Source organism: Hippopotamus amphibius, chromosome 15 (assembly GCF_030028045.1).
Source record: "Hippopotamus amphibius kiboko isolate mHipAmp2 chromosome 15, mHipAmp2.hap2, whole genome shotgun sequence".
Lineage (NCBI taxonomy): Eukaryota > Metazoa > Chordata > Mammalia > Artiodactyla > Hippopotamidae > Hippopotamus > Hippopotamus amphibius.
The window spans coordinates 3344633-3359122 of record NC_080200.1 but is presented as its reverse complement, the minus strand read 5'-3'; the positions used below and the strand labels follow the sequence as shown (position 1 = coordinate 3359122).

The 14490-nt window shown below is 58.1% G+C and overlaps 1 protein-coding gene across 1 annotated transcript; it reads left to right on the top strand.

Annotated features, from left to right (window-relative positions):
- Positions 1 to 602: 602 nt before the first annotated feature.
- Positions 603 to 12519, top strand: PLIN5 (perilipin 5). The gene is given in 11 exon segments (XM_057709129.1): positions 603 to 730; positions 5095 to 5176; positions 5929 to 6124; positions 7036 to 7118; positions 7523 to 7703; positions 8719 to 8918; positions 11034 to 11064; positions 11067 to 11152; positions 11689 to 11778; positions 11780 to 11980; positions 11982 to 12519. Coding segments are annotated over 11 exon segments (1443 nt in total). The 5' UTR covers positions 603 to 677; the 3' UTR covers positions 12222 to 12519.
- Positions 12520 to 14490: the final 1971 nt, after the last annotated feature.

Below are 14490 nucleotides of genomic sequence, written 5' to 3'. Positions count from 1 at the left end.
GTTCTGAGAAAATGCTCCAAAGAGGTGGGGTTGGGGGGGGGGGAAGGTCAGTATATTTGTGATTTTTGTGAAGGGGGAATACATGCAATCCAGCATATATATATATTTTAGCAGAAGGGTTCAAAGGTTTTTTAGCAGAAGTCATGAGGAGTCGTCATCACCATGAAGGATTTTAGTGTTTTTCTAAATATGAGGAAATATAAGAATTGGGCTCATGAAATAGGCTCCTGAAAACATCTAACTGTCTGAAGACCTGTTCTGCCAGTTTTTCCCAGAACGCAAAGAGCCTCATTTCAGCTCTCCACCCTGAACTCCTTTCGGGGGGTATTGAAAAGTAGCAGCTGCAGCAGCACAGGACTTAATCCTTGTAGAGGTAGATGGCAAGTGCCCATGGCGAGTGCCAATGTGTAGTTGACAGTACCCCTTCCCCAAAAGCAGGACTCAGGGGACAGAAAAACTAGGTAGAAACAGGGTCAAGAAGGGGGGAGGGCAGCCCCCCTGCTGTCCTCCCCCTGCCAGGAAGCAATTTTGCAATCCTGACCACTCCCCTTCCCCTGCCTGGCTCAGGTCCGGGCCCTAACAGGAACAGGATGTGGGTGGAGACTTCCCTATGGTTGGTGCCCCTGTCCCCAGCCCAGGCAGGTATAAGGCCACCTTGCCGGACCAAGGGAATCTGGATGGAAAAGAGAGAGGCCGCCATGTCCTCTTGGAGCCTGGAGCGAAAACAGAGGTAGGTCCCCACCCCGCCCACCCTGGGCAGGCCTGGATACCAGGCAGCGCAGAGAAATATGGACATTCTGTCGGACCCACTGAAGCTACAGGGCCAGACATAGGCCTGCAGGCTGGAACAGACTGACACTCAGGCTCTAACTATGGACAGACACACTCCCATACACACACTCGCTGCAGAAGCCCCAGGTGGTCCACAGGCTGCAGTAACCAAGGGGGTCTCTAGTGCTGCTGGGCTAGGGCATCACTGCTGGTGGAACTGGGAGGAGAAGAAGCCCCAGCCCTGGAAGGGTTCCAGTACCCTATGCAAAGCAGGATGTACTTTTCATGCTCAGAGTCCCATTTGTATCTGGAGCCCTAGGTTGCACCCTAGCACTTCGGAGCAAGATGGGCCTGAACGCAGATGACCTAGATAGGGCTAGACAGAAGAAGGAGGAGTCCAGAGGGGGAAATTGAGAGTTCTGCTTGGGAGGATCAGAGAACGCTTTGTGAAAAGAGGGGCATTGGAGCTGGGGTTTTGCAGGATGAATAAGAGTTCGTGGGCTCTGCCTTCAAAACGCAGAGCCAGGGAAATAAGAAATGACCCAGAAAACAAGTGAGAGCCAAAGAAATTAGTAGGTTGGACTGCGAATAATTAATAGCCCATTGGGGCTGGGCTGTCAGTGGGGAAGGGTCGCATGTAGGGGTCAGACTAAGAAAGTCAGGTTTCATAGAATTAGAATTCTTCCTGGAACAGGAGCTACTTCTTGCAGCTGTGGTGGGTGGTGAGGGTGGAAGCCTGGAGAGGAGGAGACATTGACTGCACTAGATCAGGCCAGCAATGAGGTGACACGCTCCAGGGTGGTGAGAGTAGAGATCAGAAGACGCAGGCAAATTCTGGGTCTGTTTTCACCTTGCTGGGTGTATAATATCTTTATTTTGATTTATTAAGCACTTTCTGTCACTGCCTGCAGCCCAGCAGGCTGGGACTCCCATCTTTCTAGAATCCTCTTCCCGCTGCTGCTATTTGTGGTCTCAGCCCAGGGGGTCACCCCAAATGCAGACGCCTGCATTGTGTCCCACTCGAGCAATGGCAGCTCCGTCTCCTGCCAGCCACCTGCCAAGCTGCCTCACTCCCTCCCAGCAGACACCATCTACCTGGCCGTGGAGTTCTTTAACCTGACTCAGCTGCCTGACGACACCCTCCTGGGCGTCCCTAACCTCCAGCAACTGCATCTTTCCAGCAACCAGCTGGAGGACCTCTCCGCCAAGTTCCTGCTGCCTGTGCCTCGGCTAAAGGTGCTCGATCTGACCCGCAACGCCCTGACCCGGCTGCCCCCGGGCCTCTTCCGGGTCTCGGCCGCCCTCCAAACCCTGGTGCTGAAGGAAAACCAGCTGAAAGTTCTGGAGGCCTCATGGCTGTTTGGGTTGAAAGCCCTGCAGCATCTGGACCTGTCTGGGAACCAGCTCCAGACGCTGCCCCCTGGGATGCTGGCCAATTTCACCGACCTGCTCATCCTTGACCTTGGCAATAACCAGCTGCAGACGTTGCCCCCTGACCTTCTGAGGGGCCCCTTGAAGTTAGAACGACTGCACCTCGAGGGCAATAGATTGCAGGAGCTTGGAGAGGGCCTTCTGGTGCCCCAGCCAAAACTGTGCTACCTCTTCCTGAACAACAACAGCCTGGCCACGGTGGCAGCTGGTGCCTTCCGAGGTATGCAAAAGCTGGACATGCTGGACCTCTCCAACAACTTGCTAACCACTGTGCCCGAGGGGCTCTGGACATCCTTGGGGAAGGCTGCCGGGAACATGAAGGATGGCTTTGATCTCTCAGGTAACCCCTGGTTCTGCGATCAGAAACTGCACGACCTCTATCGGTGGCTGGTGGCCAACGAAGACAAGATGTTCTTCCGCAATGACACACGCTGTGCTGGCCCTAAAGCCTTGAAGGGCCAAACGCTCCTGGCAGTGGCCAGGTCCCCTTGAAGCCTGAGGCGGGGCTGGGGATGCAGAGGCAAGGCTTGACAGGAAGCCACACCCCACTTAGCAAAGAATCCCACCTTCTAAGGGTGACACTGGGCTTCCCGCAGTTGCTGGAACGTGTTTTGCCCACGTTACCCCAGACAAAGCTTGGGCTCTTCCTGCCTCATTGCCTTTGATCAAGCTGAGAAATCTCTTTCCTCTATTTCCCAGATCTCTTGGTCTCCGGCTCCTCCTGCCTTCCCTGGCCACACTGGGGTTGTCTCAGTCTGGCTCAGTTTCCCCCAGTTTGGGGAGTTCTCTGAGTGTAGGGCCTGGGGCTGGGTTCCCTTTTACCCAGCATCACTCGATTTGGGGTCAGACCAGGAGGGGTTAATAAATGACAGTTGAAGGGAATTGGTTGTATTCGCTGTGTTCCTTGCATTCTCCCAAGTCGAATTCCTAGGTCTCTGGGAAGAAGCAGAAGGAAAGGAGAAGCACACCATGAAATCCCAAACGGACAGCAATTGGGATCTGATGGCCGTGACTGCCCCTCCCCCCCGCCCCATCCCTGGACTTAACTGGAAATAAAACCCTGACCATTGCCCAAGGTATCGTTTTACCAGTGGATTCCTGCCAGAGCTTGTGTCCTGGGGAAGGTTTAAATTAAACCAGATTGCTTCAGAGCTCCAAACATTTTTGTACACTGGCCTGTGATAACCAGGGAGGCAGCCACGCAGGGCAAGCGTGGGCAGGCTGGGCGGGGCTCAACAGATGGGCAGAGGCCCAGGGGGCTGTCTTTTCACAGCTCCAGAACCTCAGGGCTACCTGCAACAGAATGTCGGGCATGGTAGAGCTAGAGGTCAGATTGGGGGGACCCTGGGATGTTTGGGGGCTCGCTCGGTTTTTGCAGCTCCCTGGAAGCAGGGCCACGCCCACGTTGGTGGTCATGTGAGGCGTGGAGATGAAAGCCAGGTTTCTAGAGTCTGGCAGAGTCGGGTTTGAATCAGATTCCTCGATCACTAGGCGCCCCAGGGCATGTGATTTAAGCATTTTATTTGTTTATTTATTTATTTAGCAGTGCTGTGTGGCTTGTGGGATCTTATTTCCCTGATCAGGGATTGAACCCGGGGCCCCTCAGCATTGAGAGCGCGGAGTCCTAACCACTGGACCGCCAGGGAATTCCCTAGTTTAAGCATTCTGATCCTCACTTTGCTCATCTGTAAAATGGACATCCAAGGGAACAGGCCGGCCTGTCTCCTGGCTTAGTTAACCGGCAGCTTTTAACAAGTAGAAAGGAAGACCTTGAGGACTTGCCCAAGGTCACTGCGCGAAGCGGTGGGGGGCTGTGATCTGTAGCAACAGCAGTGAGGGCGACCGGTGACCAAACTTGGCCAAGGAAATGTAGCTCAATCCTTGGGCATCCGGCGTCCCCAAGTTGCTATGGCAACCGCGGGGCGCTCTGAGCGCCCTCGGATAGGGTGAGGGGGCCTGGAGCCCCGCCCGAGACACGCCCCCTCACGGCCTCTTCCCATTGGTCTGTCCCCAAAGGCCCCGCCCCCAAGTGGCTATTAGGCAGGCGGGGCAGGCTGGGGGCGGAGACTGGAGTGCAAGTTTGGGGTCTGCGGCGGCACCTGTGGACTGAAGCGGACCGCTCCCAGGTAAGTGCCTCGCGGGCGGCGTCCAGGAGTGCCCAGCAGGCCCGGGGTCCCAGCGTGCAGACGGGCGAGAGTCCAGCGGCTTGGGGAGAGGAGGGGTGTGACAGGCCTGAGCAGGTGGCTGAGACCCTTGGCCCAGTTGGCAAAAGCTCAGGACCCAGTTGGGCGAGGACTAGGGTTCTGAGGGCGCTGGGTGGGGACAGGGGAATAACTACAGGCCGGGAGTCCGAGGTCGAACTCCCGCTCTGAGTCTACTTAGCTGAGTGACCTTGGACCCAGCATGGACCTGCTGCGTGCCTCAGTTTCCCCGTGTGTCAAACTGGACTGTGGGTTTTACTGGGATTCTGCGGCAACCACCTGCACCCCTGCTGGGGGCTGCACGGTTCCACCCCGGGCCAGGGACAACAGGGATCTCCCTGGCTTTGCAGAGGAGGAAAAAGCCCACCCAGGTAAAAGCATTTGCCCCAAATCACCCAGCAGGTAATGGCCGGACTCGAACTCAGGTGTCTCTCTCCCCAAAGCCCATGCTTTGAAACATGACAGTGCCCCCACCATGTCAGAGGGTCTCTAGTATACACCTACTGTGTGCAGAGCCCTGTGCATACATTTTTCCTGCCCAGGACACTCTACGGTAGGTATTATCATTGCCTCATTGACAGATGAGAAAACTGAGGCCCCAAGAGGGAATGAGACTTGCCCAGGTCACCAAGCCCAGCCGGACAGAACCCAGGGCCTGGGCAGGAGCCCCTCACTTTGTCCTGCCCCCCAGGGTGGCCCTGTTTGCAGCAGGCATGTCAGAAGACGAATCGGCTCAGGCCTCCAGGCCCAGCTTGTGGGAGCAGGACCAGCAGGTAAGGGGCTGCGCCTCCCATGGAGCTCGGCACAGGAGAAGGTGGGGGGACAGTCCCTCGTGGGACAGTTTCAGACTGGGTCCCCCCCTCCTTGCTTTGAGCACCTTACTCTGGGGGCATTTGGGACCGTGGTTGGGGGAGGCACATTCTACCCATTTCCCAGAGGGGCAAAGCGAGGCCCAGGAAAGGGAGTGTCTCTCTAGATGCTCCCAGCCAGCTTACCTGGCCTCTGCCCATCTCTCTCCCTCTCTCATCTCTGGGTCTCTGCCTGTATCTCTCTGTTTCTGTGTCCGCCATCATGGTATTCTTAACAACAACAACAATAATAATAGCCGCCTATACTCTGCATCTTTCACTGTTCCCAGCAGCACTTCACGTATTGTGCTCCTTGAATCCCCAGCACAGCCCTAGAAACCCACTTAACAGGTAGGAAGACCGAGGCACCGAGCAGTTCACCCACTTGCCCAAGCTCACACAGCTTGGAAGTGGCCAAAGCAGAACTGGTCTTGCCAGACACTAATGGCCCTTCCCTCGAGCAGACCAATCCCTTCAGAACCGGTCCTGCTCTGTGTACGCTGTTGAGAACAGGAGCCCTGCCTCCCTGTGGGTCGCCATTGCCTGCCCGCAGCTGCGCTCAATGCACTTCCTCCCTGCCCCTCCTCCTGGCCCAGAGAGGGCGAGTGGGCTGTCTGGCATGTGGCTGAGTCCCCTACCTCCACCTGGGGCCCCGCTGACACCACCCCTTCCTGCAGAACGTGGTGCAGCGCGTGGCGGCCCTGCCCCTGGTCAGGGCCACGTGCACCCTGGTCTCCGATGCCTACAGCGCCGCCAAGGACAGGCACCCACTGCTGGGCTCCGCCTGCCGCCTGGCCGAGCACTGCGTGTGCGGCCTGACCTCATGCGCCCTGGGCCACGCCCAGCCGCTGCTCAGCCACCTGCAGCCCCAGCGTGAGTCCCCCCGGCCCATGTCCTGCGGTTTGTCCCGCGGCCCCACCCTCTCAGGACAGGCGCTGCAGCAGACCCCCTGCGTCTGGTGTCCCTCCGCGGTCCTACCGATGCTGTGTGCCTTTAGCCTGTCCACCTCCCTGTCCCCCTCCACCCGCGTCACCCTCGCGTGGTCCTTCTGCCTGTGCCATCTCCCCCTCCATTCTCTGCCTGTCCCGCTCCCCCGTTTTACATGCATCCCTCCTGCCCTCCATCTCTGCTTTCCTGTCCCTCTGTAGTTTGATCACCTGCCCGTCTGCCCTTAGCTGTTTCCTTGTGGTCCCCTCCTTCTGTCCCCATCTTGTCTCTCACTGTCCTCCTCCCTTTGGCTAGCCTGATGTGTCTTGGGTCCCTTTGCCTGTCCAGTCTCCCTCCCCTGTCTGCCCCTCTCTCCCTGCCTCCGCCTGTCCTGAGCCTGTGACCAGCTCAGGGGGGTCTAACCTGGCGGTGGGGGTAGGGGGCAGAGAGACCCCTGGCCTCACATCTGGCTGAGAAGGGGATCACCTGAGGGTCTCAGCCCAGGGCCTCACCTGCCTCCTTAGCTGGCTTGTGTGACCTTGAGCCTGCTCGCCGGGGCATCTGAGCTGGACATGGGTGAGGAGTCACCTTGGTGCTGGCAGCAGCGGTGGCAGGGCAGAGGCAGGAAGGGCAGAGATGTAGGGTCCAGCCTGCCGGCCCGCCCACACCCTCAGGGTCCCTAGCCCCTTGTGGGGGGCCAGCCAGATGCCCACCCTCCCTATTTCTCTCTTTTCCTCTACATGTGTGTGTCTCCTTTTATCTTTGCCTCTCCCTCCAGCATCCCCCCCGCCATGTCCCTCTGTGTGTCCCTATCTCCCTCGACACCACCCCGATTCTCTCTCCCTGCCTGTCTCCAGTGGCCATAGCGAACGATCTTGCCTGCAGGGGCCTGGACAAGCTGGAGGAGAAGCTGCCCTTTCTCCAGCAACCTTCGGAGACGGTACCCAGCACCACCAGATCGTGGGGGAGCCTGCAGGGGGTGGAGGTGGGACCAAGAAACGCAGCCTCCTCCCAGACCCAGCCTGAACACCTGGGCCAGTTGGACCCCAGGACTCAGTCTGGCTTTGGTCAACTGGAAAAAAAAACAAAACAAAAAACACCAGCCAGATGAAAATAATTGACACCTGTGTTTACTGATCACTTAATATAGGCCAGCTGGTGCTGGGAATCCCTTCAACACCCCCCGGAGGAAGAGATTTGATTTTCCTCCATCTTATAAGAGGGGAAATTGCAGCCCAGACCCAATCAGGGACCAGGGACCCTTGCCTCGCAGCCCCAGGGAGCTTGGGGCAGGGGAAGGGAGCTGGAGACCGACGGCACCTGGAACGGCACCCCTCCCGCCAGGTGGTGACCTCCGCCAAGGATGCGGTGGCCAGCGGCATGACAGGCATGGTGGGCCTGGCCCGGCAAGGCCGCCGCTGGAGTGTGGACCTGAAACAATCCATGAGCCACGCCGTGGATGTCGTACTGGGCAAGTCGGAGGAGCTTGTGGACCACTTCCTGCCCATGACTGAGGAGGAGCTCGGTAAGCACGGCGCCCTCCCCACCCACCCTTGAATCCTCCTACCCATCCCTAGAGGTTGCAGATCAGAGAGGTCCTGGCCTCACCCAAGGCCACACAGCAGGTCAGCAGGAAACATGGGACTTATAGACTTGAGGGCCACGGTCTCAAACTGGTGGCCCTCCATATTGTAGTATTTGGTCAGTGCGATGCCTTTTAGTTATATATTTATTTACTTATTTAATTGGCTGCACTGGGTCTTTAGTAGCCGCAGGCGGGATCTTCATTGCCACCTGCAGGACCTTTAGCATGTGAGATCTAGTTCCCTGACCAGGGATCAAACCGGGGCCACCTGCATTGAGAGCACAGAGTCTTGGCCACTGGACCACCAGGGAAGTCCCTGCAGTGCCTTTAAAATGGTTTAATTCATCACGTGCATTTAAAAATCATATTTTGCCCTACAAAGCCTGATTTCTAGTTTGCCTTGAAAAAAAAAAAAAAACCAAAAAAACAAACTTAGGTTGACTAGCACCCTCCCTTTTACATGGTTCCCTTAAACCCTGCCGTTCTCTGATGTTCTACATCTAGTCCACTGGCCCTGGAGACAGTCTGACATCTCAACCCTGCTTTACGGCACTAGAGGAACATGAAGATGTGCTCCCGCCTGTGCAGAAAGGCTGTGAGCCATTTTTAAAGCACCTACTGTGTGCCTAAGATTTGTAAGCGGCTCTTTCAGTATTATTAGCTCCATTCACAGATGAGGAAAATCGAGGTAAAGAGACCCGGAATTTGAACCTAGGCAGTCAGTAAAGTGGTTACAAGTGCCTGGTTTGAATCTCGGGTCTGCCTCTTGCATCCTGTGCGATTTCGCCTATTTTTACCCTGGTTTTCTTCATCTGTAAATAGAGCTGATAATCATGCCTACATCGTAGGGTTTGGGGACGGTCCAGTGAATTGATAGTGCAGAGGGGAAATAGACACGCCTTGGGAGCCCACGGGTGTGGCCACGCTGACTCCCCTCCCCCATACCGACCTCCAGCGGAGCTGGCGGCGGAGGCTGAGGGCCCGGAAGTGGGGTCCGTGGAAGAGCAGCGGAGACATCAGGGCTACTTTGTGCGCCTGGGTTCCCTGTCGGCGCGCCTCCGCCACCTGGCGTATGAGCACTCTCTGGGGAAACTGAGGCAGAAGAAACACCACGCTCAGGACACGCTGGCCCAGCTGCAGGAAACTCTGGAGCTGGTGAGAGCCCCCCGCCCACCTCCCTCTCCTGCCCAGTGATGCAGACCTGCATGCATGGATTGAGTGCCAACGGAGTACCTGGTCCCCGTGCTAGTCTGAAGGGGGAGGCAGAACCGTGTATGTGCAGGGCTGGGGCGGAGGAGGGACCTCCGGGCTGGAGGCACTCAATGGGGATCAAGGCTCAGCTTGAGGAGGCAGGAAGGGGTTTTGTGGAGGAGGGGAAGTAGCAACTGCAATTTGTAGGCGGTGAAGGTGGATGGGAAGAGAGTGAAGATACCTTCCCAGGCTCTCCCATCACTAATCAATCTTCCCCAGCCTTTAGGTTCTAGCTCATAACCCAGCTTCTTCCCCCATTGTGCATCCCTCCGTGCTCCACAGGAACTTAACAGTTCCTGTTTTCTGGGCTTGCTGCGTTCTGACACCCCCAGCCTGCTCCTCCTGCATCCCTCTCCCCATCTCAACTGATGGCAGCCCTGTCCTTCCAGGGGCTCAGACCAAAACCTGGGAGTCACCCTCAACTTCCCTCTTCTCCTCCTCCAACATACGACATATGAGCCAGTACCTTGGCTCTGCCTTCAAAGTCTAACCCTGAACCTGCCCACATCTCCTCCTTCCTCTTCCTCCACCTGGGCCCAGCCCGGATGATTACTACCTGGTCTCCATTTCCCATCCTGGACCCCACAGTCTGTCTTTCCTGAAGCGGCCACCAGAGGGCACCTGTGAGCACAAGGGTGGGCTAATTTCACTGAGCAGTGTCCTCAAGGTTCATCCATGTTGTAGTGTCAGAATTTCCGTCCCTTTTAAGGCTAAATAATACAGTCATCCCTCGGTATATGCGAGGGATTGGTTCCAGGACCCCCCACGGATACCAAAATCCGCGGGTGCTCAAGTCACTTCTATAAAATGGCCTAGTACACTTTGCCCTCTCTATCAACCGGTTCTGCTTCCACGGATTCAACCAACCGCAAATCTTGGTTGAATCTGCAGATACAGAACCCGCGGATGCAGAGGGCAGACTGTGTTCTATTGTATGGATGGACCACAGTTTATTTCTATTAATCACCTTTTTATTTATTTATTTATTTATTTATTTATTTATTTAGCTGTGTCGGGTCTTAGTTGAGGCACGTGGGATCTTTGTTGCAGCACGTGGGATTTTTATTTTTTTAATTTTATTTATTGGCTGTGTTGGGTCTTTGTTGCTGCGTGGGGGTTTTCTCTAGTTGCGGACAGTGGGGCTACTCTTCGTTGCGGTGTGCGGGCTTCTCATTACGGTGGCTTCTCTTTGTTGCAGAGCATGGGGTCTAGGCGCGCAGGCTTCAGTAGTTGTGGCACACAGGCTCAATAGTTGTGGCTCGTGGTCTCTAGAGCACAGGTTCAATAGTTGTGGCACATGGGCTTAGTTGCTCCGCGGCAGGTGGGATCCTCCTGGACCAGGGATGGAACCCGTGTCCCCCATTCGGGATCTTTAGTTGCGGCGTGTGTACTCTTAATTGCAGCATGAGGGATTTAGTTCCCGGACCAGGGATGGAACCTGGCCCCCTGCATTAAGAGTGCGATGTCTTAGCCACTGGACCACCAGGGAAGTCCCTCTATTAATCTTCAAATACCTGCTCTGTCCTGGGCACTGAAGGCACAGTGGTCCCCTCAGGACACTCACAGTCCAGAAGGGGGATCAAGGTCACGATGGGAGAGCATGCTGGGTGCTGTGGGACCCAGAGGAGGGATCACCCAGCCAGGAGCGGGGGTGGGGGGGTGGGGTGGGGTGGGTGTGGGAGGGTGCTTCTTGGAGTGGGTGATGTTTACAATGAGACTTGACGTGAACCAGGCAGGGGGGTGGGGTGGAGGGGAGAGCGTTCCTAGCAGAGGCACAGGCATGGGCAAAAGCTGGTCGTGAGTCTGAGCTTCAGGGGAACCACAGGTTGCAGGTTCTGGCCAAGGGCAAGGGAGAAAAGGGGCGGATCTGCCAGGCTGGGTCAGAGGCGGGGAAGGTTTGCATACAGTGGATGCCCCGTACATGCCTGCTGAGGCCAGATCCAGGCTTAGGGTCCTGGCCCCCCCCCCAACTCTCCCCGAGTTCTCCAGCTCTGACTACCACGGTCCCGGTCCCCACAGATCGACCACATGCAATGTGGGGCGACCCCCATCACCCAGCCCGCCGCGGGAGGGTGCACGAGCTGTGGGAGGACTGGAGCCAGAGGCCCCCGGAGAATGGCCGCCGACGCTGCAGTCAGGTAGGGCGGCGTGGAAGATGGGGGTGGGGGAGGGTGGGGGAGGGTGGGGGGGTGGAGAAGGGAGGGGTTCCTAGGTCCACCCAGGGTTGCCACCAGGGGCCGGCCTCTAACTCGCTTCAACCAAGTGCTGAGGTCAGCGGCTTGGAGTGTCGAGGGGAAACCGAAGCGGGGGTGTGGGGTGGGGAGGGAAGCTGGGCGGGGGGTGGGATGGGGGCGTGGTGTGTGTCCTGGCGAGGTCCATCCGGGACACGGAGGCCCCTCCCTTCCCCACTCCCCTCCCCTCCCCTCCCCTCCTCTCCCCCCTCCTCCCCTCCCCCTCCTCCCCTCCCCCTCCTCCCCTCCTCCCCTCCCCCTCCTCCCCCTCCTCCCCTCCTCCCCTCCCCCTCCTCCCCTCCTCCCCTCCCCCTCCTCCCCTCCCCTCCTCCCCTCCCCTCCCCTCCCCTCCCCTCCCCATTCCCCTGTCCTCCCCTGCCCCACCCCCACCCACCCCCACCCCACCCCACCCCACCCCACCCCACCCCTCCCAACCCCCGCAGGCGGAGCTGGAGACCCTGGTGCTGTCCCGCAGCCTGATGCGGGAGCTGCAGGGCAACGTGGACGCGCTGGAGACCAGCGTGCGGGGCCTGCCCCCCCAGCGCCCAGGAGAAGGTGGCCGAGGTGCGGCGCAGCGTGGACGCCCTGCAGGCCGCCTTCGCCGACGCCCGCTGCTTCGGGGACGTGCCGGCGGCCGTGCTGGCCGAGGGCAGGGGCAGCGTGGCCCGGGCCCACGCGTGCGTGGACGAGCTGCTGGAGCTGGTGGTGCAGGCCGTGCCCCTGCCCTGGCTGGTCGGGGCCCTTCGCACCCATCCTCGTGGAGCGGCCGGAGCCCCGGCCCGACCTGGAGGCCCTGGTGGACGAGGTCATCGGGGAGCCCGACCCCCGCTGGGCACACCTGGACTGGCCGGCCCAGCAGAGAGCCTGGCAGGCCCAGCACGGGGACGGGACGGGGCCCCCGGGGGACATTTCTGAGGAGGAGCCTGAGCCCCCCAGCCGTCCCAAGCACACCCTGATGCCAGAGCTGGACTTCTGACCCGATGGGGCCGTCCTGTGCCCCGAGATCCCTGCTGCCCACGAGCGGCCATGCACCAGCACTACAAGGCGAGGCCTTGGCCCCGGCCCCTGGCACGGACTTGGGGGGCTGGGGGCCGCATTCAGAATCCTAGACGAGCTTCACTGATCGCAGACCGGCCCCAGTCTTGCCCTTGGACATAGGAGGACTTGAACCTAACTCAGGTCTGACTGGCCCCAAGCTGGGCTCTCTGGCTGAGGTCCTTTATTGCGCCACCCCAAGAAACTGATCAAAACTCCTCGGAGAATCCCAGGTGTTGCCCCAAATCAGAAGCAACTTCTGTTTGGGGCTTTGAAAAGCGAGCGTCCCCTTCCTTCCCCAGCTTGTCCACCCCGGCCTGAGGGGTCCCCAAGGATGCTTCAACACCCCGGACCTGCCACAGCCACTTGCTTTGCGGTTTGGGGTTTGCTCTCCAGAATAAAGGTGCTTCATGTTGCCCAAAGGCCCGTGACCTCTGTTCCAGCCGAGGTGGGTCTCAGGGGCGGGGTGCTGGGGGCCTCAGAGGTGTGCGACTGTATGGCAGAAGCCAGGGTTAGAAATCTGAAAGGAGTGACGCCACCCTTCCTGACCAGCTTGACATCCTGTCTGAAGTTCCACTGTTAGCGCCCTACCACCCACATAGGTTAAGCCACTCAGATGTAGCTTCCTGGAATGGAAGCTGTTCACACTTTAGTATAAATGAATTTCTTGGAAACCACAAGGAGCAGGATCAAGAGGAGGGGGCTCAGAGGGAGGAGCCTCTCCTATGCCCTCCTTGCTGGACCTGTAGGAGCTGAACTTGCCATGGCTTCTCTGGCTGCACTGGTCAGGCTGCGGGACACAAACGCAGGGCAAGAGGCACAGGCCAGTCTCGTGGGGGCCCTCCTGTCCTCTGACCGCGTTCTTGGCTGTCCCTCAGGCTCCCCTGTGGCTGGGCAGGGTGTTGAGAAACCACAGTTTGATGTGGTGAGGTCAGGGTGGCCCCTGGCTTCCCTGGGACCTGGTCCAAGGGTGGCTCTGGGAGTCCAACTACTTCCGCCAACTAGATGCACCTCCCCGCCTCTGCCCAGGAACATCCATGGCTCCCTGTTGCCCTCAGACCAAACATCCACGCTCCTCACCCTGGCATTTGAGGATTTCTGGTTTCATCCTCAGGCCCAACAGAGACACTGCTGCAGTGCCACTGAACGGTGCGCGTTCCCCCACCTCAGCGCCTTTGCTCAGGCTGTGCCTGGAATGCCTTCCCGCCCTCCTACCTGTCTGTCAGATACATCTTGTCCATCCTCAAGCCCAGCCCCAGTGCCGCCTCCTCCAGGAAGCCTTCCCTGACTCTTCCCTGGTGGGATAGCTCCAACCCCTCCACAGCTCACCTTCTGGGGCTCCAAGTCCTTCCTACCTGGACATAAACCACAGGCAGCCTGCCTTCTCTTCCCCGACAAGGCTGGGGGCCCCTGGAGAGCCAGGCTCTGTGAGGATGAGCACGGAAGGGCATGTGACCGGCAAGGGACCAGCTCGGGCAAAGGCACGGCAGTGGGGAATCAGGTTGACCGGAACTGAGGGAAGGGAAGAGCATGAGGTGAGTCCTGGAACTGGGGGTGGGGGGAGCAGTAGCTAAGGCCCTGGGGTTGAGCCCCGCCTCGCCTCCTAATGGGGTGGGTAAGCGACTGCTCCTCTCTGAACCTTAGTTTTCTCCTCTGTGAAATGGTATGAGAGTGGGAGTAAGGCAGCAGTGCCTAGTCCTAATAGACTCTTCACTCATAGAAGCTATCACTCATTCACTCATTCATTTGTTCATTTAACAAATAGTTAACACCTGCTGTGTGTCAGGCAGTCTTCCACCTTGGGGGGCATGGCAGTGAGCAAAACAGGTAAAAATTCTGCCCTCTAGTAGAGACAGACCATAAACAAGAAGTGTTACTAGATGATGAAAAAATAAAAAATAAAGGATGGGGAGCATGTGGGGGTACAAGGAGGGTCATATTTTTTTTAAATAGGAGAGGAGGGGTCCCAGGAAGACCTTTCTGAAGAGGTGACATGTACAAAGATGGACAAACATTCCTGATGAAGGGCATAGCTGGTGCAAAGGTCCTGGGGCAGGACTGGGCCTGGTGTGTTGGGGGAGCAGGGAGGAGGCTCGTGTGACTGCAGCACAGTGAGCGAGGGGGAGAGAGGGAGGAGGGGAGGGCAGGGAGGGGGTGAGGCAGGTTGTGCAGGGTCTTGTGGGCCATGGGGAGGACTTGGGCTTTTACCC